At 41.7% G+C, this 26,156-nt stretch overlaps 1 protein-coding gene and 1 pseudogene across 1 annotated transcript in view; both read right to left on the bottom strand.

The window, feature by feature from the left end:
- COL5A2 (collagen type V alpha 2 chain) overlaps positions 1–26,156 on the bottom strand; it is a 281,575-nt gene that overhangs the window by 63,560 nt on the left and 191,859 nt on the right. Inside the window, exons 32-39 of the mRNA XM_073558191.1 lie at positions 8,392–8,436; positions 8,182–8,280; positions 7,752–7,859; positions 7,325–7,378; positions 5,300–5,353; positions 5,172–5,225; positions 4,513–4,566; positions 622–729 (exon numbers count right to left, since the gene is read on the bottom strand). Of these exons, the coding sequence (XP_073414292.1) occupies positions 622–729; positions 4,513–4,566; positions 5,172–5,225; positions 5,300–5,353; positions 7,325–7,378; positions 7,752–7,859; positions 8,182–8,280; positions 8,392–8,436 (576 nt within the window). The remainder of the gene's footprint in view (positions 1–621; positions 730–4,512; positions 4,567–5,171; positions 5,226–5,299; positions 5,354–7,324; positions 7,379–7,751; positions 7,860–8,181; positions 8,281–8,391; positions 8,437–26,156) is intronic.
- On the bottom strand, positions 16,855–18,024 carry LOC141067777 (uncharacterized; annotated as a pseudogene).

The following is a 26,156-nucleotide window of genomic DNA, read 5'->3' as shown; positions in this document are numbered from 1 at the left end:
AAGTATCACACATAGCGATATCGCTGGAAATATCGCTATAACTTCACAAAAACCAGTGACGTTATAGCGATATTGCTAGCGATATCGCTTAGTGTGACAGGCCCTTTAATAGTCAAAGTTTGAAGAAGGCATTTAGGTACAATGGTAACGTGCACCATTCGGTGGTACCTAGTAGATCACAATTATAATCTTATCAAATTCTAGAATAATATTCTACTTCTACAAAACGCACCACATCTACCATCATCAGGATCTATTCAAGGAATCAAAATTCATTAGATTTTTTTTTCTTCATCTTTAAGCTTTCATGCTCATCTTTTCATGTCACAATCTCTTCCAAGTACTGGAACAGGACATGAACATCTGCTGCTAAAGTCCATCTGTGCTTAAGACCATGCAGTGCATGCGGAAATCACATATAATATAATACAGTTGTTAGAGAAAGTAAGCCAATAGACCTGACCCTAACCTTGGCAGACCAGTATCTATATAACACACAGCTGTAAAAAGGTCCATTTAATTAGTTTATTGAGGAGTGCCATTCTGAATGCAATAAATGAGTTTGCATTAGTTACAGTGTTGTGAACTGCAGTACACAAATCCATGGGATCTAATACTCACATGAGGACCAGGAGATCCAGAGAGACCTTGTGGACCGGGAGCTCCAGCATCGCCCTTCTGACCAGGCTCTCCAGGCTCTCCTTTAACACCAGGTTGTCCATCTGGTCCCTTAAAATTAAACAATTGATTTAGTCATAAAATGCGATTCAAAATATTTTATTTCTTCAGTGGTCAATAAGCTTTATTCTATACTGAATATTTCATTACTGCATTCATAGTAAGTGTGCCTAAGAAATATGCAACATAGCTACTGTTTCTCCAAAAATTAGACAGGGTCTTATATTATTTTTTGCTCTAAAATATGGGTTGTGGTTAGAGTTGGGCGAACCCGAACAGTAAAGTTTGTCGTCCGTACTGAACACCTACTGTTTGGGCACGGACACCGAACAAGGACGTCACCAGGAAGTCTGTATTACTCCTCGGGTTCGGCTGCCCGAACACCGGGTGTTTGCCAAGCTGACATACACATGACAATGCGGCAAACACCACCTCTGATCATCAGGGATATCATCCCCGCCGGTCAGAGAGCCATGGTTCCCACACTGTCAAAAGACAGCAGGAGCGCTCAGCTGTGATCAGAGGTATAAAGCTTACCTCCGGTCACTGGCGTCAGCAGATCGGACTACTGATCCCAACATCTGACACCTGCTACAGCTAATTACAGTGAGAGCACGAGCGGCAGATGGGTGTATTCATTAGCTGCTCCTACACTGTAAATAAATAATTAAACAAAAGGCATGTTTTGCCTTTATTTTTGCTAACCCCAGCTAGACGAAACTCACAGCTGAGGGCTGCAACCCCTAGCTGTCAGCTTCAGCAAGGCTAGTTATCAAGAATAGAACCAACCTTGCTGAAGCAGACAGCTGGGGGCTGGTATTCTCAGGCTGGTAAGGGGCCATGGATACTGGCCCACTCCAGCCTGGAAATAGCAGCCTGCAGCTGCGCCAATTCTTGCGCTTTCAAAACCTACAAAAGACAAATTGAGAAAAACCCAGGGTTTTTCTTATTTTGTCTTTTGTAGGTTTTTCATGCTTTATGGCCAATGTGAACATACATTTATGTGCTGCATGTATACCAGCTCAAACCAAGCTAAATTTTTGTGTTTTTTTTTTCAATTCTTGCACTTTGCCTGGCTTTTCCCACTTGCCATGTTGCGGTGACAGGTGGGGTTCATATTTGTGGGGTTGATGTCACCTTTGTATTGCCAGGTGATATCAAGCCCACGGCTTAGTAATGGATTGGCATCTATAAGGCACCCATCTATTATTAATCCTATAGTTCTATGGTATATAAAGACACAGCCAGAATAAAGTCTTTTATTTGAAATAAGACTAAACACAGTTTTCCATTTTTATTTAAACGCCTAATTCCACGGTGCTAGCGGGGATGTCAACAAGATCATCGCAGTTCAGCTCGGCTGAGAACGAAGCCCCACTGAAAGGATGTAACCTCGATGACGTCACCAACGGTCTCGGAGACTGCGCTCGCAGCAGTTCAGTCACCAGTGGTTTTCAGCCTGGACGATTGCATCTTGGCACCGTCCAGGTTGAAAACTGTTTATCCTACAGACATGGATTATGGTGTGGGACAGAACGACAGACAGGTATGGTATATTGTTGTTTTTTTATTTTACTTTTATAACAGGAGAACGAGGGCTTTACTGGAATTAGGCTTTTAAATAAAAATGGAAAACTGTGTTTAGTCTTATTTCAAATAAAGGACTTTATTCTTGCTGTGTCTTTATTTATCATACAGCTATAGGATTAGTAATGGATGGGTGTCTAATAGACACCTCTCCTTTACTAACCTCGGGGCTTGATGTCACCTGACAATACAAAGGTGACATCAACCCCACAAATATGAACCCCATTTGCCTCCGCTACAGGGCAAGTTCTAAGAGCTGGGCAAAGCGCCAGAATTGGCGCATCTAATAGATGTGCCTCTTCTTGGCAGCTGCGGGCTGCTATTTTTAGGCTGGGGGAGCTAATATCCATGGCCCCTTACCAGCCTGAGAGTACCAGCCCCCACCTGTCTGCTTTAGCAATGTTGGTTGTCAAAAATGGGGGAGACCCCACGCCGGTTTTTTAAATTATTTATTTAAATAATTAAAAAAAACAGGGTGGGGATCCCTTTATTCTTGATAACCAGCCTTGCTGAAGCTGACAGCTAAGGGTTGCAGTCCCCCCAGCTGTGAGTTTTGTCTAGTTGGTTAGCAAACATGCAGGGGAACTCATGCCTTTTTTTTTAATTATTTATTTACAGCGCAGGAGCTGCTAATGAATACTCCCATCCACCGCTCCTGCTCTCACTGTTATTAGTGGCAGCAGGTGTCTGATGATATGTAACAACGAGACCTGGGCGGGCACCACAAAATAAGATTGGGGATGCACCTGCATTAATTAAAATGATAATGACTAAAATGAAGAAAAAGCTACTGACCAAAGCAAGGATCACCACATATATAACAAATTTTATTAGGTACAAACAGACACAACCATGTAAAAACAATTAAAAGTCATAACAATGACAAATGCAATAAACCCTTTTGGCTCATAATAGACCCATGCAAGCTCCCCTCAAAATGACAGAGATACACTGATAATGTGGCTAGATGTTCAATAAATGCACAATAATTAGTCAGTACAACAACAAAATGTGTCATGAATATGCACAGAAGATGGTCATTATATGTCCAAGTGACCAATGTCCTGACTTGGATAACCATGTGCGGCCATTCAAAAATATCTGAACAGAGATAAAGGTTTTGTACCAATAGTTGTGCAAATAAAAGAACCACACTAATGCTGGAAAATAACCGCAATCACTGGTATATCTAGCAGTTAAGAATAGAGCAGATAGACAGAAACAGGGGAGCTTGTGGAGATGTCTGACGCGTGTCGCCAACGCAAGGTGGCTTTGTCAGGGGCTTGCGGTGGCGACATGCGTCGGGCTTCTCCACAAGCTCCCCCACAAGTGGTATTGTATCAGGACAGTACATGCAGCGCTCATACGCTGTTATTGTTGGGGCTTTTACATCCCTTCTGGATGATATTGATTGGTTTCCAGGTATAGTACTAGGATGTTTCTGTCTATCTGCTCTATTCTTTGACTGCTAGATATACCAGTGATTGCGGTTATTTTCCAGCATTCTAACTCGTCTCCTTTTCAGTTCTTCCCGACTCCTGCAGTTAAATGACCTTTAGTGACATCATAGTCACATGACCATAGTGTCACCAAAGCAGTCTGACCTCAGAACAGAAATGCTGGGGGTCCCTAAGAAAGTGGTATCCCTGAGAAATTGCCCATTCACCCTCCTTACTCCTAGCGCCATCCATGCATACCAGCTTGTCTCCATAGTTCCTTGAGACTTCTGCAGTTTAATGACTTTTGGATACATCATGGTCACATTACCGTGATGTCACCAAAGGTCCTTAAGCAGTGTTAACCTTGCAATAGGAATGCTAAGGGCCCTGAAAGGAGTGAGGGTCCTGGGCAATTGATAAGTTCATCCCCCCACCCAAACTCCGGTCCTGGCTGTAAATAGGGCTTATTATCAGGGTAGGTCTTTTTTTTCAGGGAAACATTTTTGCATCATTTTTATAATTAAATACACTAAATAATTCAATATTTATACATTTTCTTTGAACAGCGTGAATAATTTTTAACCTCTTATCAGAACATATGTTAAAGCATTGGATCAGAGTGTTAATAACATTGTATTTGTTGCCACATTTAGCTGCAAAGCTACTTAAAATGATACAGCAACATGCAGTCTTTTTTCATGACATAGTCATGCATCATGTTTTCAATCAAATCACCAAAACCAGCAGGTGACACATCGTAACTTAAAAATATTTTATGCATTAAAACACGTGCATAAAAAGTTCATACCGGTGGTCCAGCAAAGCCAACAGGACCTGTGGGACCATTTTCCCCTCGTGAACCCTGAAATAAAAACAGAAGAAAAAAAATGTTCATGACATTGACATTATGAATAATTACCCTTACTTATGCTCTATTTTTTTTTACAGTTTTAAAGGGGTTGTCCATTACTCGGACAAACACTTCTCAAGGATCAAGAGATCCCTGCGGCCAGTCAGCATTTTCTTGTTTGCCTGTGAACAACTCAAGACATCCAGGGGAAGTTAGAGAGCAGCTGCAGCTTTCCCTTCCTCCCGATGACAATTATGTCTGTAGAAGAGAAGAGTGAAGTCAGCAGGCCACAGGGATCACGCCACCTAACAATGTCACACATTCCCCAGGAGAGTCAGTTCTAACACCGCACAATGTCACCAGCACAGGAAGTGAGAATAGGTGTTATTGTTTAATGGGGGGGAACATAACGAGTCAGAAGGGGTTGTCTGAGTAGTGGATAACCCTTTAAGACTTCTGTAAGTGGATTAAAAAAAACTATAAAAAATCTGTGAAACAATATGTTACATTTTCAAAATCTGTCATATATAATATGTAAGAAACTGGAGCATCGTTGGGCCACATACTGTGAATGCTATTAATTTACATGAAACAAGTGTGAAGAAATTATTACTTACAGGAGTTCCACGTGACCCAACTGGTCCCATTACACCCCTTGGTCCTGGTTCACCCTAGAATAAAAATCGAATGTGTTAAATCTGCTATTAAAAGCTTATAGTTAGAGAACATTCAATCATATTTTTACCTTTTCACCAGCTGGACCCGCTGCGCCTGAAGGACCAAGAGGTCCTGGAAGACCCTATAAGATAGATATTGGATTTGTGAAATGCATTATAAAGAAAATGAAAGACACAGAATTCCTGAAAACAATTGGACTCTAGAAACTAGAAACCAATATGAACCAATTGTTTAGGGGAGATAGAGCTTGCATTCCGGATAGGAGAAACTTGTATGTTGCTGGATGACCACAAACCACAAGTACTTTACCATTAGGAGCATAGTTCTGCTCTTTCTTCAGTGAATTGTATTCATATAATATAATCAAATATTGTCTTGGTAAAATTATGTACCAACTACACATACAGATCAAAAGTGATAAAAAATCCCTGTGCATACATACTGTATGTAACTTATTTATATTATGTATGATTATTAGACAGTTGTAAATGTTACTTATAGTTATTCAATCAATATCCTCTTAGAGAAAGAAATAGAAATAACGTCTGTTTTGCCAATAATTCCAAAGCACTGGCTTTCATGAATTAATAATACTATTGTTTCTATAAAATGTTTCCCCATATTTAACCACTTACTGACCACTAACAGATTTAATTGACTGCATTTAGATCGCCATTTGTGATGATTTGTGCAAGTTGTTCAAATCCTCCAGGTTCATCGAATTCCCCAAAAATTTACAGTACTCAAATTTGATTTCTATTAAATCAATTAACTCATGGATACATTATAACCATTTAGATCATTGGCTGTCCATGTAATAGATGGATGGCTCAAAACCATATGAAAGGTAAATGCTCAAAACAGAGTGATTATCTGTTCTGGCTTTGAGAGTGAGGGCCCCAGAATGGACGTTTCCCTCCATGATGTCAAAGTGTTGCCTTCATAAGACATCCCATTCAATCTCAGAGATGATGTAAAAGATCACATGCAAAGGTGAATTTTATGATTCCAGTGTTCAGACACAGATTTAAGGCCCCGTCACACATAAAGATGCACCAGCGATCCCGACAACGATACGACCTTGTCAGGATCGCTAGTGCATCGCTACATGATCGCTGGTGAGCTGCCAAACAGGCAGCTTCACCAGCGATCAGCACCAGCGAGGACGTTGGTCTCTAAGGTAAATATCGGGTTACTAAGCGGCGCGTGTCACTTAGTTACCCGATGTGTACCTTAGAAACCTGCGTGCTCGCACCGGGAGCTGCCAGCACGCAGGTTTCTAAGGTACACATCGGGTAACTAAGTGACGCGCGCCGCTTACTATCCCGATATTTACATTAGAGACCAGCTCCCAGCGCCTGCTTAGAGCGTTGGGAGCCTCGCTGATCGTTGGCTCCCGCTGCCACACGCAGCGATGCGCGCTGGCCAGCGGGAGAGCAATGATGGAAAAATGGCCCAGGACGATGCTGCACGATCAGCGATGCCCGGCAGAGGGCCCGGTCGCTGATCCCCGTCACACACAGTGATCTCGCTGGCGAGATCGCTGTGGTGTCACTAAATCAGCTATCTCACTAGCGAGATCACTGTGTGTGACGGGGCCTTAAGTCACAGATTTTATTCTTTGCTTTTCAATGAGTGAAATCCATGTAAAAAATAGAAGCAACATAATCTGTGACAATATAACAGGCAAATCATAGATCTGAAGACCCATAGCATGAATGTATATCCAAACTGAGTAAATATCCTACATGCAATTTTAAGATCCCATTTATATATGTATTGTTTTGTACTTTGTCAGAAATGCTTGCTGTGTCTGAATGTACTCTAACTTTGACTGCCATTTCAGCACCACCTCGAGAGGTACTATAGTGCACTAAGAAAAATACATATTCTATGTTTTTGTTCCTCCTAATCAGCAGCAGAAAAACTATAACTTTAATTTTATTTTCAATGTCCTCCATTTTTCATTGACAGAAATAAAATAAACAATGAGGACACATTGGTTAATTTATTTTGTTCTCCAAATGTAAAACCATTTTTTCTTGCTCTCCCTAAATAAATAGAGATGATAAGTCATAGTATTTGCACTTACTCTAGCACCATCATTACCCGGGGTTCCTTCAGATCCTTTCTCGCCAATGCCTCCCTAAAATATAAAATATACGCTGCAATTTATTACGGTACATCACTTTTACATTTAATAATTCACAGAAAAAAAAGGATATAGATACAGGAAAGTATAAATAAATAGGTCACAGACAAAGCAACCCCCCAATAAAAACATTAGTTTTTTGGATATACATAAAAAACCCACAAATAAAACACAATTACTGGTGATAAAAAATAAAAAAGAAAGAAAAGATAAAACTCCAATCCTTAAAGGTTGGAATTTATCCTTTGGGTCAGTTACTATTTGATCAGTAAGTGTGTTTTATATGTGGTCTTTTAGTGTATATCCAATAAACTAGTGTTTTTATAGGAGGATTTTACATAGTCTTTAAAAGAAAATAATGACTTACCCTGTCACCTTTTGGACCTGGTGTTCCAGCAATGCCTCTTTCTCCTGGCATACCTTGTAGACCAGGAGGTCCTGTATCACCGACAGTACCAGAAGGGCCAGGACTTCCCTATAGTAAAAATCAAATATTTAATAAGAACTTGGCAATGTGTAACAGGGCAGAATAGACAGAGAATATAACCTAGTACAATATTTTGGAAGTAAAAATGTGAAACATATGGAACAAAAACTTATAAAAATATCTGAAAAAGGTTCATGAAATATTAAATAGAACAGTAGTCAAGAAAGTACATATATGATCAGGCAATATTATGAAGTATTATTTATTTTTCAATATTTTTACATTAATCTACTATGATGTATCATAATTGCTAAAGTAGCTTATTGTTTCCCTTATTCCTCTCACATCCAGTCAAACAAGACTAACTCACCTTTGGTCCATCAGGTCCATGACCACCAGCCATACCCTTTTCACCAGGTAGTCCTGAAGCTCCAGGTTCTCCTCTTTCACCAGGATTACCACGTTCTCCCTATCAGAAGGAAAGGATTATCTTGATTGCCAAACAATAAGCTTAATCCTTAACTGCCTTATAAAGTGTATACATATAATTTTTTCTATGTATGTTTCTTAAATTACTTACTCTGGGACCAAGTGGACCTGCAGCTCCAGAATCTCCAGGTACTCCCTACAAAAGATATAACATTTATAATAGACATTTCTACAAATATTTCAATGCATACTGTATTACTCTACACGTTAGTATTTTTTTAACATTTTGTATTAAAAAGTTTGTCACCATCACCAGTTCTAACAATAAAATCAGAATCCATCTCGAAATACTGTAGATCACCTAAGCTTCATTAGTCATGAGCATGATGAACTTACTGTGCAAATCAATTACATAAAGGCTTTATAATCCTTTCTGAATGGATAACACTGGCTATATGTACATTATATTCATATTATACAATAGTATGTAAGGAGGAAGACCAGGCTGCGGGTACCTGTACCGAACCGGGTCCGGAACTGTTGAGGCTGCCACCCATGTTGCCTGGGGGAAGCAATAAGGAACCGGACCAACCTCATGACCCGGGTAGGAGGAGCGAGAAAAAAGAAAAAGCGCGCACGGTGGCAGGGGTTTTGGTGAGAACCAGCAGCGTGCAGCAGGGTGAGCAGTGTGTTCCGCCCCCTGAGCACCGGCACTGCGGCAGGCTGTGTTTGTCAGCTCCCGCCTTCTTCAGTGGGACTGTTGGAGAGAGAGGTGCCGTGAGTCCAGTGACTGTAAGAGAGAGAGGTGCTGTGCGCTCAGTGACCATGAGTACTGCACTCGGGCGGAGGGAGAAAGTCGGGTGCCGGACATACATTTGCGGCCTTCCCTGCCAGTTGCTGTACGCCAGTCCACATTTGACTCTGGGAGTGCTGTTGCCCTATTTGCTTTGGCCGCATGGGCTATTGGATTAGGGTAGGGAAGATACCGGAGACTGACCGCTGCCACCAGAAGATGGACCATCGTTTAAAGGACCACATGTTTTGACCTGTTCCAGGTCGTTGCAGGCGCAGCAACCCCTATGGAGGAGGAACCTAAAGGACACGATTAGTTTGACAATTGGACTGCTGCTATTCTGCATTTTGTGCCCTTGTTTTTGTTTCTTGCATTAAATCTTTAACCATTTATCTCCCTGCAAGAAGCTTATACTCTGTTAAATTAAATTGTTAAATTTGTTAACTTTTGCTCTGTCTCCTGTCTGACACTACATCCCACAGCCTGCTTACAGGTAGATTGCCTAAGACTTCAGGAATGTCTTGGCAGTCAATCATAGTACTGGAGTAGAAAGGGGGAAGATCACAGAAAATTAATGATTTGTAAGTAAGGCTGCTGAACCACCACCTTAACATTTGCCGAGAAAGCAGAAATACATTTCTTTAACTCCTTCTCATCATATGACGTACAATTATGTCACATGTTGGGTCCCTGTCTTCAATGATGCTTAAACAAACACCTAATAAGATGAACTGGAATATAAGTTGGTGTGCATGCAGTGTGTAGTAGCATGTTCTCACTGGCCACTAAACAGTCAAAACCTAGGATAAAAACAAAATAAGCAAATACCCTGCAGTAAATGAATAAATAGCAATAGTGCATGAAAACAATATGCCGTACTTAGGTAAAATAATTTTGATGAAAAAAATGTAAAAAGCTTCCCACCACATCAAGGTGAACCTATCAGGGGCGGTCCTAACCTCTAGTACTAAAACGTTACCATATGTCATGCCGCATAATGTGAATAAAGACTGAGAAGGTTTTTACATTTTTTTAATCAAAATTATGTTTATAAAGTACCCTATATTATTTTCTTATACTATTGCCATTTATTTGTTTTCTGAAGGTTGTTTGCTTATTTTGTTTTTGTCTCAGGTTTTGTCTGTCTAGTGGCCAGAGTGAACATGCACCTACATGCTGCATGCAGTTCATCTTTTCAGGTTTTCGTTTCAGGCTTTTTGCACTCTGTGCAAATAAGTGTGTGGCCTTCCTTTTCTTTGAGCTGGACATTACATTCATGTAGTTCCCCATGGCTGAATGTCCAATAGCTGGGTCTTAGTCCTTCTCAGCCCTTATTCACATTGCGTAACTTGACATTTGGTAAGGTTTTAACCCCTTAACCCCCAAAGCTTTTTTCGGTTTTGCGGTTTCATTTTTCCCTCCCCTTCTTCTCAGAGCCATAACTTTTTTACTTTTCTGTCAATATGGCCATGTGAGGGCTTTTTTTGCGGGACGAGTTGTTCTTTTGAATGACACCATTGGTTTTACCATGTCATGTACTAGAAAATGGGAAAAAAAATCCAAGTGTGGTGAAATTGCAAAAAAAAGTGAAATCCCACACTTGTTTTTTGTTTGTTTTTTTTACTAGGTTCACTAAATGCTAAACATGATCTGCCATCATTATTCTCCAGGTCATTATGAGTTCATAGACACCAAACATGTCAAGGTTCTATTTTATCTAAGTGGTGAAAAAAATTTCAAACTTTGTTAAAAAAAAAACGCCATTTTCCGATACAAGTATCGTCTCCATTTTTAGAGATCTTGGGTTGGGTGAGGGCTTATTTTTTGTGTGCTGAGCTGACATTTTTAATGATATCATTTTAGTGCAGATACAATCTTTTGATCACCCATTATTGCATTTTAATGCAATGTCGCGGCTACCAAAAAAAGCGTAATTCTGGCTTTTTACTTTTTTTCTCACTACAACGTTTAGCAATCAGGTTAATCCTTTTTTTATAGATTGGGCGAATCCGAACGCAGCGATACCAAATATGTGTATGTTTGATTTTTTTTAATTGTTTTATTTTGAATGGGGCGAAAGGGGGGGTGATTTGAACTTTTATTTTTTTTATTTTTTATATTTTTAAAAACATTTTTTTTTACCTTTGGCATGCACCAATAGTCTCCATGGGAGACTAGAAGCTGCCACAACTCGATCGGCTCTGCTACATAGAAGTGATGATCAGATCACCTCTATATAGAAAAATTACTCACTTGCTATGAACGCCGACCACTGGGTGGCGCTCACAGCAAGTCGGCACTGACAACCATAGAGGTCTACAGGAAATCTTTGGTTGTCATGCCATCTCACCGGTGACCCACGATCATGTGACACGTGGGTGGATTTCCGACGCGATTGCCCGAAACGCTTGTTAAATGCCACTCTCAGCACTTCCCAGTGGCATTTAATGGGATAATTGCCAAGGGTGGATCGCAACTGTTCAAAACAGCTGACATGTCCTTTGGAAAAGATATGGGCTCACCGCTGGAGCCCACATCAAAGGGAAGGAGTCCGACATCTGCATAAATGTAAGCCCAATGTCGGAAAGGGGTTAATACTGGAGGTTAGGACCATCCTGAATAGGGTTACTTTGATGTGGTAGGTTAATTTTTAGTTCATTTTAATCAAAATTATGTTAATTAAGTACCCTATATTATTTTCATGCACTAGTGCTATTTATTTATTTAGTGTAGGGTATTTGATGAAGCTGTTGGCAGATGAAGGCAGTGCTAATTAGCCATCACGTGCCTCTAACACAAGAACAAATTAGAACGAAATACATTTGTATTATATAGAAACCTCAGAGTACATTTACACTGAGACCAGGAAAAACGTATCTTGCAAAAGGAACACCCAGAAGCAATATAATAGCAAGAAAACAGAGTGTATAACCTCAATATGTAAAAATCCAAAATTTTATTCCAAAATTCCAATACAATATCACATGATATCACAAATAATTAACAATAAAATTCATGAACAAGAGGGGAATGACAGACAAATGGGTATGTTATAAAGGCCTGGGTCAATAATATATACTGGAGTGGGAGAGTGGTCACCATATGGATCAAAATAAACACCAATAAAAGCACTCAATAAATGTATCCTAGAGACACATTAAGTAAATCACCTCAATTAAGAAAAATAATACTAGTGCTAAAAAATAGATATGTCCTAAATAATTATATGTGAACACTAAGAGTGAAGAGGTAATTACCCAAAAAGTGCACAAAAACAACAAAAATACTATTGAAACCTCTCTTACCCATAGTTCCCCTTCCCAGGATCCCTGAACACGTAGCCCCAATGCGCGTTTCGCGTTGGCTTCCTCGGGGCACTTTTATTGGTGTTATTTTATTGGTGTTATTTTGGAATAAAATTTTGGATTTTTAAATATTGAGGTTATACACTCTGTTTTCTTGCTATTAACGTGCCTCTAACAGCAGGGGATGGAGTTGAGTTCCATCAGCTGCTACTAACTCCTTAAATGTCCCGATCATTTTCTGACAGCAGTATTTATAGCGTAAAGTTCAAGAGTTGTGTTCCAAGAGTTCATCGATTTCCCACGTGCAATGCGATTGCAGGGCGACTAAGGGTTGACATGACTGCCAGGGTTCTGCTGAGGACTTCCGTGCTTGCCTTTATGACCAACCTGTGGCTGGCATTTATAGAAAACAGTGATGTTTTACTACTGTATATACTACAACACTATATCATTGCAATATATAGTGTAAGTGATCAGACAATATAAGATTCACGTCTTCCAAGGAAACTAACAAATAAATTATAAAAAATAATGTATAAACATATTCCAGTATGTGTCATTTAAAACTACAAATTGGCTAGGAAAAAAAAAGCCCTCATACAGTTATGTGGAAGTAAAAAAGTTATGAATCTAGGAAAAGGGGGGTCAAGCACTGTGAGCAGTATTTAATGAACTAGAATTTATGATGACCTTAGATATGCATGATTTTCTAATGACAGATCTGCTATAATATAGTTTACCATAATATGAATATTATATATGTAGTAAAATATGTATGGATGTATGACTAGCAGTAAATTAGCATCTCTTCTAGGCTGCAGGTCTCACAAGGGTGATAGCATATGTTTCCAGGCTGCAGCTCTTCACAAAGGTCACAACCTATGTTACCCAGAGAAAAGACAGTTTTCCTGGTCCCTGACCCCAGGGGTCCTTCCTGAGAATACACACAGAATTGGAAACATTTCACACCTCCTAGTGTCTTTGAAGGGGATATGCCAAATTGCAGCCTGACACTGTCTATTTACTATGAGAAACAAAAGTTATACAAACAGCATTCAGAGAAAAATAATGTACTCATTGGCAAAGTAACTATAGTCCAGTCACAAACCAGGAATTAGAATATTAACCTGAGACGCTGGTCTGGAAATCTGATCTCCAGGTTAAATCTATAAATTAGGCCTTTACACATAGAAAGCGGTTCACAGACTAAGGAACAGCCAAGCTGGTGTGAGCCATACCATATTCATCCCCCCTCAGGGAGCAGAATGCCAGACTGCAAAGATTAGCTATCTCTGTAAGTTTGTCACTTTTATTTTATAACTGTTTTGCATATTTGTATGTCACTTTTTATTTCCACATTTTTTATATCCTTTTATTGTAAGCACTGTACCTTTTCTAATAAAGCTTAAAAATGTAATAAGTTTGAACCTTGTATGCTCTAAAGAATCCATAGCCTTAGAGTGTGTGATCCTGGTGATTGTCATATAGTAGTAGCACTTCCGGGATTCATCACCCATGTTTTCGGTGAGTGGTGGCAGCGTGTAGGAAGCTGGGTGCGTGGTCTGTGTCAGGGGATGATTTATGCTCCCATTGCAGCATAGAACAGAGGTTGAATGTTGGACTGAGTGAGAGGAGATAGGGTTGCGCCTGCAAGGGTTAAACTAAGTCACATGCCGAGAAGGGAATTGATAATGCCAGTCAGCCGCATTCAAACTGTGATTAACAAATGGAAAATCAGGGTCAAGTAGACCAACAAAAATTTCATCCACAACTACCAAGAAAATTGTTTGGGATGCATGGAAACACCCACAAATAGCATCAACTGACATACTGGACGCTCTGAAAACTAGCGGTGTGGCTCATTCAAGATGCACAATAAGCATGCACTTGAAGAAAAATGGGCTGCATGGTCGAGTCACCAGAAGAAAGTCGTTACTGCGAAAATGCCACAAAGTATCTGTAATGTTCTGTTAAAATGCTCGCAGAGTCCATTGGTTTGAGGATGATAGGCGCTGGCCACAAAATGCTGTACTTGTATTATTTCTGCAGAGGCTTTCCATCAGATTGGACATAAACTGGGGTCCCTGATCCCTTTACATTTCCCTGGGGAAACCCACATGAGAGAAAACAGTCAGTAAAACATCCGCCACTTTGTCTGCTCAGATGGAGGACAGTGCCTCTGCTTCCGGATATTGTGTAGCATAGTCCACCACTATGAGGATGAACTTTTTGCTAGAGGTTCTAGGTATTGCAAGTGGCCCTATGATATCCACAGCCACTCGTTGGAAAGGCTCATCGATCACCGACAGTGGTATTAATGGGGCTTTCTGTATATTCCCAGACTTTCTGACTCTGACAAACTAAACATGATCGACAGTAATTGGCAATATCTGTCCCCATCTGGCGCCAATAAAAGTTATATGTCAGGTGAGCTTTAGTCTTTGGTAATTCAAGGTCTCCAGCCAGAGGAATTTCATGAGCAATTCTCAATAATTGTTCCCTAAATAGATAAGGAACGACCAGCCGCTTTTCACAGTCCAAGGGTTCTGTAGTATCCATGGGGAAAGTCTCTTTATACAGTCTGCCCTGGTCCCAGTATACTCTCTCTTTGTCAGAAGCAGCAGGGGGTTGGTCTACAAGACACCTGAGCTTTTCCAGACTGACATCTGTCCGTAGAGCCTCCTGGAAGCTTTGACTGTCAGTTTGCAGGCCCTGACCTAGTGTGAATGCCAGTCTCTGGTCTGAAGCTGAGTCTTCAGTGTCGGTTATCAGGGACCTTGGTGGGTCTGCCATGCAAGGTGGCTCCTGGGCCATAGTATAGTCCTCTGGTTCAGACAGTTTTATTTGAGACTCGTCCTATAATCTCTGGGGTTTTGTCTGAGTCGCAGCTTGACTCTGGGTTACAGCTGCCACATACAGTCATATGTAAAAGTTTGGGCACCCCTATTAATGTTAACCTTTTTTCTTTATAACAAATTTGGTTTTTGCAACAGCTATTTCAGTTTCATATATCTAATAACTGATGGACTCAGTTATATTTCTGGATTCAAATGAGGTTTATTGTACTAACAGAAAATGTGCAATCTGCATTTAAACAAAATTTGACCGGTGCAAAAGTATGGGCACCCTTATCATTTTCTTGATTTGAACACTCCTAACTACTTTTTACTGACTTCCTGAAGCACTAAATTGGTTTTGTAACCTCATTGACCTTTGAACTTCATAGCCAGGTGTATCAAATCATGAGAAAAGGTATTTAAAGTGGCCACTTGCAAGTAGTTCTCCTATTTGATTCTCCTATGAAGAGTGGCATCATGGGCTCCTCAAAACAACTGTCAAATGATCTGAAAACAAAGATTATTCAACATAGCTTTTCAGGGGAAGGATACAAAAAGTTGTCTCAGAGATTTAACCTGTTAGTTTCCACTGTGAGGAACATAGTAAGGAAATGGAAGAACACAGGTACAGTTCTTGTTAAGCCCAGAAGTGGCAGGCCAAGAAAAATATCAGAAAGGCAGAGAAGAAGAATGGTGAGAACAGTCAAGGACAATCCACAGACCACCTCCAAAGACCTGCAGCATCATCTTGCTGCAGATGTTGTCACTGTGCATCGGTCAACAATACAGCGCACTTTGCACAAGGAGAAGCTGTATGGGAGAGTGATGCGAAAGAAGCCGTTTCTGCAAGCACGCCACAAACAGAGTCGCCTGAGGTATGCAAAAGCACATTTGGACAAGCCAGTTACATTTTGGAAGAAGATCCTGTGAACTGATGAAACAAAGATTGAGTTGTTTGGTCATACAAAAAATCGTTATGCATGCGCTGTATTGTTGACCGATGCACAGTGACACCATCTGCAGCAAGATGATGCTGCAGGTCTTTGGAGATGGTCTGTGGATTGTCCTTTACTGTTCTCACCATTCTTCTTCTCTGCCTTTCTGATATTTTTCTTGGCCTGCCACTTCTGGGCTTAACAAGAAAAGTACCTGTGTTCTTCCATTTCCTTACTATGTTCCTCACAGTGGAAACTGACAGGTTAAATCTCTGAGACAACTTTTTGTATCCTTCCCCTGAAAAGCTATGTTGAATAATCTTTGTTTTCAGATCATTTGAGAGTTGTTTTGAGGAGCCCATGATGCCACTCTTCATAGGAGAATCAAATAGGAGAACTACTTGCAAGTGGCCACTTTAAATACCTTTTCTCATGATTTGATACACCTGGCTATGAAGTTCAAAGCTCAATGAGGTTACAAAACCAATTTAGTGCTTCAGGAAGTCAGTAAAAAGTAGTTAGGAGTGTTCAAATCAAGAAAATGATAAGGGTACCCATACTTTTGCACCGGTCAAATTTTGTTTAAATGCAGATTGCACATTTTCTGTTAGTACAATAAACCTCATTTGAATCCAGAAATATAACTGAGTCCATCAGTTATTAGATATATGAAACTGAAATAGCTGTTGCAAAAACCAAAATTGTTATAAAGAAAAAAGGTTAACATTAATAGGGGTGCCCAAACTTTTACATATGACTGTATGTACATGTACGTTCAATGGTACATTTTCCCTCCTTGCACGGGATCTCAGGTGGGTCACTTGCTCCCACCTTCTCTGTAGCATTTACTTGTAAGGGAGGGACATAGTGGGACACCATCCTCCCCAAGTCGGTGCCTAGCAACACATTAGTAGGAAAAGTCTCTGATACTCCCACCTCTCTCTCAGTCCTTTCCCTGCTCTCCAGTCCAGGTAAACATAGGCCAAGGGCATGGCAGGACTGACTCCTCCAATCCCTGTTATAGACATAGTCTTTCCTGGTATGATATCAGCAGGGTTTACCATTGCTGGGCACACCAGAGTCACCTTTGCCCCAGTGTCTCTGACACCAATGGAGACTTTATTGCCAACAGTGACAGATTGACAGTTCTCATTGGTCCTTGCATCAGAGCCAGCCACAAAGAGGACATAAGGTGGGGACCCAGACGGCTTTGTGGTAGTTGAGCATTTCTCCCTATCAGGGCAGAATACGCTGACATGTCCCACTTTGTTGCAGGAGAAGCACCGGCGTACATTGCCTAAAGAATGTCTTTTCCCCGTTACCCCATAGGAGGTGGGCTTGGACAGCACTGGTGATTGGCCGGCAGAGGGAGAAGGGTCCCCGTTTGGCTTACCTCCCTTCCAGCTGAATCCCGGTGGCTTCTGCACCTCAGGCATCCTTTTAGCCACATAACAGTCAGCAATCTTTGCAGCCTTATCTGTAATTTGTGGCTCTTGATCACCCACAAATTGTCATATATCCATGGGCACATATGAAAAAATTGATCCTTGACCGTAAGATCCATTAAGTCCTCAAAACTGTTAACAGAAAGTCCCCTGATCCATTGGTGGAACATGGTCCTCAAGGTGCTCACGAAATATGTATAGCTGTTAGTTGGTCCACGTTGAAGGTTCCGGAACTTTCTCTGATACACTTCCAAGGTTAGGTTGTATTTCCTGATCAGGGCCTCTTTAACTGCCTTATACAGTAGTTCTCATCTAGCTCTGGTGGGAGATCAGCAAAAACTTCCAGGGCTTTGCCTCTCAACCCTGGAGTTAGATACTGCGTCGACTGCTCACGGGGTAGATGGTATTGCCTGCAGGTTTTTTCGAACCCTCGAAGGAAAGTATCTTAGTCCATATCCTTCTCCATCACAGGGAAGTTTTCCAGATGTGGTCTTCTTAGATTTCTGTTGTGGGAGGGGGTTAGCTGAGGGCTGTTACACCTTTCTATTTGAGCCATCTGAAGCTTGAAAGCTCTCTCCTCCCGGCACTCTGCAACAGCAGCCTGGCGTTCTGCAGCCTCTCTCTCAGCTTGTCTGTACTGTACAATAAGTTGCAGGCACAAATTGGGATCACTTGTTCCAGCGGTTGCTAAGTCCCTTTGTAAAGTAAAGTCTATAGGCTCTGCAGCACTGGCATTTCTGGCACCTCCAACAGGTATCTCTGGTGCAAGATCTGGCATTGCTGGGTCTCTCTCTGGACTCTCTCCTTGCCCAGATGCTTCATTATTTTGCTTTATGACCTGCTCGACCAAGGCAAGTGTCAGCAGTTCCTTAGATTTCTCGGCTGTCTCTATTCATCTCTGCTCAAAGAGGTCGATCAGAGCCTCTTTGCTCTGCTTCTTGTACTAGACTGTGATATCAGTGAACAGCCTTTTGCCAAATAAAAGGTAGAAAATAAAAATGGGAAAGGAAAACTGTTTGCAAGTATGTCTAAGTAAGCACTGAGTTGAACCTTGTAGAACTGGTGCACTCCTTGCAAGGATGCCAGTTCTTTTGTACAGGGAATAATTGCTTAAACCATGCACTAATGCTCTAATAGAAATAAATTCTATCCCACCGCTCTGCCACCAATTTGTCACATACCTGCTTCTCAGCACGTGACTAGGGGTTGCGCCTGCAAGGGTTAATTTATCTCCTTCACTCAGTCTAGCATTCAACCTCTGTTCTATGCTGCAATGGGAGCATAAATTACACCCTGACACAGACCATGCACCCCGCTACCTACACGCTGCCACCACTCACCGAACACATGGATGATGAGTTCCATCGAGTCACCAGAAGAAAGCCGTTACTGCGAAAATGCCACAAAGTATCCAGCCTACAATACGTAAAACAGCACAGAGACAAGCCTCAAAGTTCTGGAACAAGGTAATTTGGAGTGATGAGGCCAAAATTGAACTTTTTGGCCACAACCATAGACGTTACATTTGGGGAGAGTTCAACAAGGCCTATGATGAAAGGAACATTGTTCCTACTGTAAAACACAGAGGTGCATCGCTGATGGTTTGGGGATGTGCAAAGGCACAGGGAGCTTGGTCAAAGTTAAAGGAGAAAGATGAATGCAGCATGTTGTCAGCAAATACTGGAGGCAAATTTGCAATCATCAGCCCGGAAGATGCACATGGGACGTACTTGGACATTCCAACATGACAGCGATTCAAAACACAGGGCCAAATCGACCTTTCATTGGCTACAGCAGAACAAAGTGAAGGTTCAGGAGTAGCCATCTCAGTCTCCTGACCTCAATATCGTTGAGCCACTCTGGGGAGATCTCAAGCGCACAGTTCAAGCTAGACAGTCCAGGAATTTACGGGAACTGGAGGCTTTTTGCCAAGAAAAGTGGGAAGCTTCACCATCTGAGAAAATAAGGAACCTCATCCGCAACTACCACAAAAGACTTCAAGCTGTCATTAATGTTAGAGGTGGCAATACACGGCATTAAGAAATGGGGTATGTGAACTTTTGATCATGGTCATTTGGGTGTTTTGGGTTGTCATTATGATTTAAAAAGAGAAAACATAGTAGTTTGACAATAAATGGCTTCACCCAACCACTAACCATGAGTGGAGAAAAAGTTTTGATGTTATCATTCATATTCTCTGAAAAAAGGAAAAGAAATCAAAAATTCTGCTGGGGTATGTAAACTTTTGGGTACAACTGTATAGATATATATATATATGTTAGGCGTCAGGTTTCTGCGTCTGCTCTGCAGGAATCCAGAGCCTCACATTCTGCGGTCTCCTGCTGTCTTTCTACTGCAGAGGAGATTACTTTGCAGCAGACCGCTACAGAGACTAAGTCCCTCTGTGCTCCTACTGGGCATGCTCATGAGACGATCTCCCATTGGAGATCAGGAGTCATGTGCCCAGGTCCTGTTCCAGATCTCATTGGTCCATCTTGGAGATCTGGAAGGTCCCGTTCCGCCATACGCTAGTATAGACTATGTGTGAATGGTGATGGATGTATGATTCTGGTGACTGACTCATTATTAAACCCCTTCCCTCTGATATTACGTATGTGGATAGGGAATTAGTTTAGCAGTCAGCGCCAGTCAGTGGCAAGCCTTAGGCCACTGTGCACACCGCACCTCTACGCTAGCATCCTACATTGCGCATGCTTTCTAGCTTTGTTGTCGAGTGGCAGTGTCCTACGCCGCGCTGCAGTTGCAGCCCTTCTTGGCACTCGCAGCAGCGACGCCACACACATGGTAGATCTAGATGGACGCAGCTCCTCTGTCTTAGGTCCTGCTCCTGTGACCAGATACCGTGTGTGCATTTTCCTGAGGCCTGTGACACTAACAGGCTCAGCGTTTTTGTATGTTTATGTTGCTGCGCCTCTGTGTGTGAACAGAGCCCGCTCTGCGCACTTCGGGTGAAGTTGAACCCGTGTGCATTATACCGCCATATTGCTCCTCTGTCATTACCTAGCAGCGGTGTAACACCTACTGCACGGTGGACCCCGAGCGGCGAACGCACTTTATTATTTATTTTTATTTAGTGGGTTCCGCCGTTCCTAACATATATATATATATATATATATATATATATAAAGCCTAAGGCAACAACAACAGATCTGGAAGGAAGACCAGGAACATGAAGCACCATGACAAGACAAGCCGCTGCATGGGATGAAACATCGACAGATAATGGAGGTGGCTGACATTTAGAAATCCTACCAATGGCTAGAGAAAGCTGGACTCCGAGACAGCCCAGAGGCATTAATCATAGCAGCACAAGAGCAAGCACTAAGTACCTGATCCATAGAAGCAGAAATCTACCACACAAGACAAGACCGAAGGTGCATACTATGCAAAGAAACCTCAGAAACCATCCAACACATAGTGGCAGTATGAAAAATGCAAGCAGGAAGAGCGTATACCGAATGCCACAACCAAGTAGCTGGAATTGTATACAGGAACTTCTACACATCATATGGGCTAAGTTCCCGTAAGTCCAGGTGGGCGACACCAGAGAAAGTGGTGGAGAATGAAAGGGCAAAAATCCTGTAGGACTTCAAGATCCAGACGGAAAAGCAGGTGTTGGCTAACCAATAGAGTTGAGCGATACCGTCCGATACTTCAAAGTATCGGATCGGAATGGATCGGCCGATCTTAAAAAAAAGTATCGGTATCGCCGATTCCGATACCGGAAGTCCCATTCAAGTCTATGGGACTTCCGGTATCGGAATAAGAAAAATCCTGTTTTTCCCTTGTACAGCCTCTCTGGGGTCTGTACGGGCCTTTCGGGGGGCTGTGCCGGCCTGCCAGGGGGTCTGTGCAGGCTCCGGTGGTCTGTGCCGGCCTGCCGGGGGGCTGTGCCGGCCTGCCAGGGGGGCTGTGCAGGCTCCGGTGGGCTGTGCCGGCCTGCCGGGGGGCTGTGCCGGCCTGCCGGGGGGCTGTGCAGGCTCCGGTGGTCTGTGCCGGCCTGCCGGGGGGCTGTGCCGGCCTGCCAGGGGGGCTGTGCAGGCTCCGGTGGGCTGTGCCGGCCTGCCGGGGGGCTGTGCTGGCCTGCCGGGGGGCTGTGCAGGCTCCGGGGGGCTGTGCCGGCATCGTCCGATGGGACTACAAGTCCCATCGGGCGATGCCTGCTACCATGACAGTGATTGACACATTAGCCAATGATGGGACAGTAGTAGTCCCATCATCCGGCTAATGTGTTGAATGTAAAAAAAAAAAAAAAAAAAAAAATTACATGCTACATACATACAACATGCATACTACATACATGCTACATTCATACTACATACTACATACATGCTACATTCATACTACATATATACTACATGCAACATACATACTACATACATACTACATGCAACATACATACTACATATATACTACATGCATGCAACATGCATACTACATATATACTACATGCTACATACATACTACATATATGCTACATACATACTACATATATACTACATGCATGCTACATACATACTACATACATACTACATATATGCTACATACATACTACATGCTACATACATACTACATATATACTACATACATACTACATACATACTACATGCATGCTACATACATACTACATGCTACATACATACTACATATATACTACATGCATGCTACATACATACTACATGCTACATACATACTACATATATACTACATACATACTACATACATACTACATGCATGCTACATACATACTACATGCTACATACATACTACATATATACTACATGCATGCTACATACATACTACATGCTACATACATACTACATATATACTACATACATACTACATGCATGCTACATACATACTACATGCTACATACATACCACATATATACGACATACATACTACATACAATACATTCATACAATACATACATAGACATACAGTACATATAACATAGAGTAACATACTTACCAATACTTGTCACATTGTTCCCCGAAGCCATTGTCTTTTACGGAATAAATATTAACATAACAAACCACAAAAATACTCACCCACGATCCGAAGCAGTCCACGAGTGTGTCCCACGACGATCTTGGGTAGAGAACTGCAGCATCAGCTGTTGCTGCCGTTCTCTACGGGCTGCAGGAATCCAATGACGGAAGGTAGGTATCCTTCCGCACTGTATTCCTCCACCACTTAAAAAAAAAAAAGTCCCTAGTCTCACTTTATGCCATTGCTGTGTGGGAAATTCCCACGCAGCAATGGCATAAAGTGAGACTAGGGACTTTTTTTTTTTTAAGTGGCGGAGGAATACAGTGCGGAAGGATACCTACCTTCCGTCATTGGATTCCTGCAGCCCGTAGAGAACGGCAGCAACAGCTGATGCTGCAGTTCTCTACCCAAGATCGTCGTGGGACACACTCGTGGACTGCTTCGGATCGTGGGTGAGTATTTTTGTGGTTTGTTATGTTAATATTTATTCCGTAAAAGACAATGGCTTCGGGGAACAATGTGACAAGTATTGGTAAGTATGTTACTGTATGTTATATGTACTGTATGTCTATGTATGTATTGTATGAATGTATTGTATGTAGTATGTATGTCGTATATATGTGGTATGTATGTAGCATGTAGTATGTATGTAGCATGCATGTAGTATGTATGTAGTATGTATGTAGTATATATGTAGTATGTATGTAGCATGTAGTATGTATGTAGCATGCATGTAGTATATATGTAGTATGTATGTAGCATGTAGTATGTATGTAGCATGCATGTAGTATGTATGTAGTATGTATGTAGTATATATGTAGTATGTATGTAGCATGTAGTATGTATGTAGCATGCATGTAGTATATATGTAGTATGTATGTAGCATGTAGTATGTATGTAGCATGCATGTAGTATGTATGTAGTATGTATGTAGTATATATGTAGTATGTATGTAGCATGTAGTATGTATGTAGCATGCATGTAGTATATATGTAGTATGTATGTAGCATGTAGTATGTATGTAGTATGTATGTAGTATATATGTAGTATGTATGTAGCATGTAGTATGTATGTAGCATGCATGTAGTATATATGTAGTATGTATGTAGCATGTAGTATGTATGTAGCATGCATGTAGTATGTATGTAGTATGTATGTAGCATGCATGTAGTATATATGTAGTATGTATGTAGCATGTAGTATGTATGTAGCATGCATGTAGTATGTATGTAGTATGTATGTAGCATGTAGTATGTATGTAGCATGCATGTAGTATGTATGTAGTATATATGTAGTATGTATGTAGTATGTATGTAGTATGTATGTAGTATGTATGTAGTATATATGTGTTATGTATGTAGTATGTATGTAGTATATATGTGGTATGTATGTAGTATGTATGTAGTATGTATGTAGTATGTATGTAGCATGTAGTATGTATGTAGCATGCATGTAGTATGTATGTAGTATTTTTATTTTATTTTTTATTTTTATTTTTTTTAACATTTAACACATTAGCCGGATGATGGGACTACTACTGTCCCATCATTGGCTAATGTGTCAATCACTGTCATGGTAGCAGGCATCGCCAGATGGGACTTGTAGTCCCATCGGACGATGCTTGCACAGACCCCCGGACATCAGCACAGCCCCCCGGCAGGCCGGCACAGCCCCCCGGCAGGCCGGTACAGACCCCCACAGGGTGCACAGACCACCGGCAGGCCGGCACAGCCCCCCGGCAGGCCGGTACAGACCCCCACAGGGTGCACAGACCACCGGCAGGCCGGCACAGCCCCCCGGCAGGCCGGTACAGACCCCGGGCAGTCCACACAGCCCCCCGGCAGGCCGGCACAGCCCCCCGGCAGGCCGGCAGAGACCCCCGGAAGGCCCGAAATGACGGCGCATCATGATGCGCACACACCGCGCATCATGATGACGTCAGGCTGTCAATCAACTTTGAACTTCCGATTCCGATGCCGACTTCCGATATTGAAAAAATATCGGAAGTCGGTATCGGAATTCCGATACAGCAAGTATCGGCCGATACCCGATACTTGCGGTATCGGAATGCTCAACACTACTAACCAACCAAACATTGAGATAGTAGATAAGAATCAGAAGACAGCAATGATGATAGATTTGGCAATGCCAAGTGACAGCAACATCAGAAAGAAGGAATATGAGAAGCTGGAGAAGTACCAGGGTCTCAAAAAGAACTGGAGAAGATGTGGAAGGTAAAGGCAACAGTAATTCCAGTGGTGATAGGACCACTTGGAGCAGTGACTCCTAAGTTGGAAAAATGGCAACAACAGATCCCAGGAGCAACATCTGAACTCTCTGTTCAGAAAAGCGCAATGCTCGGAACAACTAAGATCCTGCGCAGAACCTCCAAACTCCCAGGCCTCTGATAGAGGACCAGAGAATAAGAAAGGACAACAAAAGACCACCCCCAGTGGGGGGTGAGAAGGAAGTTTTTATGTATATATATATATATATATATATATATATATATATACAGTATATATATATCGCTGAAACTAGAAGTTTACTTGCACTATATAAAAAGACACATAAGCATGTTTTTCGCAAAATCTGACATGAAATCAGAATAAACCTTTTCCGAAAAGTCTAACGAAGTCAACCAGGCTATCGAGAAGAGAATTATGGACTAGCACAAGTCTGGCTTATCCTTGGGTACAATTTCAAGATACTTGAATGTGCCTCGTTCATCTGTACAATTGTATGCAAGTACAGACAAGATGGGAATGTCCAGCCATCAAATTGCTCAGGAAGGAGACAGGTTCTGTGTCCCAGAGATGAACGTGCTTTGGTCCGAAATGTGCATATCAACCCAAGTATAAAAGCAAAAGACCTTGTGAAGGTGATGGTGGAAGCTGGTAAGATCGTGTCAGATTAATGTTTACAAATGCACACAGGAACAAAGACCTTCATTTTTGGAGACATGTCCTGTGGTCTGATGAAACTAAAATTGAACTTTTGGGAAATAATGATCATCGCTACATTTGGAGGAAAAAGGGAAAAGTTTGGAAGTCTAAGAACACTATCCCTACTGTGAAACATGGGGGTGGCAACATCATGTTCTGGGGTTGTTTTGCTACAAGAGGGACTGGTGCACTTCACAAAATAGATGGCATCATGAGAAAAGAAGATTATGTGGCAATATTGAAGCAACATCTCAAGACATCAGCCAGGAAGTTAAAGATTAAGGGAAATGGGCCTTCCAAGTGTAAAATGACACAAAGCATACTGCCAAAATGGTAACAAAGTAGCTTAAGGATAACAAAGTCAATGTTTTGGAGTGGCCATCACAAATCCCTGATCTCAATCCTATTGAAAATTTATGGGTAAAGCTGAAAAGGCAGGTGCCAGCAAGACGACGTACAAACATGGTTCGGTTACACCAGTTTTGTCAGGAGTAATGGGCCCAGATTCTGACCAACTATTGTGAGAAGCTTGTGGAAGGATATTCCAAACATTTGACCCAAATCATTCAGTTTAAGGAAAATGGTACCAACTGCTACTAATGAAATGAATGTAAACTTTTGACATTTTAGTAAGTGATTAAAA

The sequence above is a fragment of the Dendrobates tinctorius genome, unplaced genomic scaffold (assembly GCF_039654945.1).
Source record: "Dendrobates tinctorius isolate UK_male_01 unplaced genomic scaffold, ASM3965494v1 ptg000254l, whole genome shotgun sequence".
In the NCBI taxonomy this organism is placed as follows: Eukaryota; Metazoa; Chordata; class Amphibia; order Anura; family Dendrobatidae; genus Dendrobates; species Dendrobates tinctorius.
The sequence above is the reverse complement of the archived record's forward strand: the minus strand, read 5'-3'. Positions and strand labels throughout refer to the sequence as shown.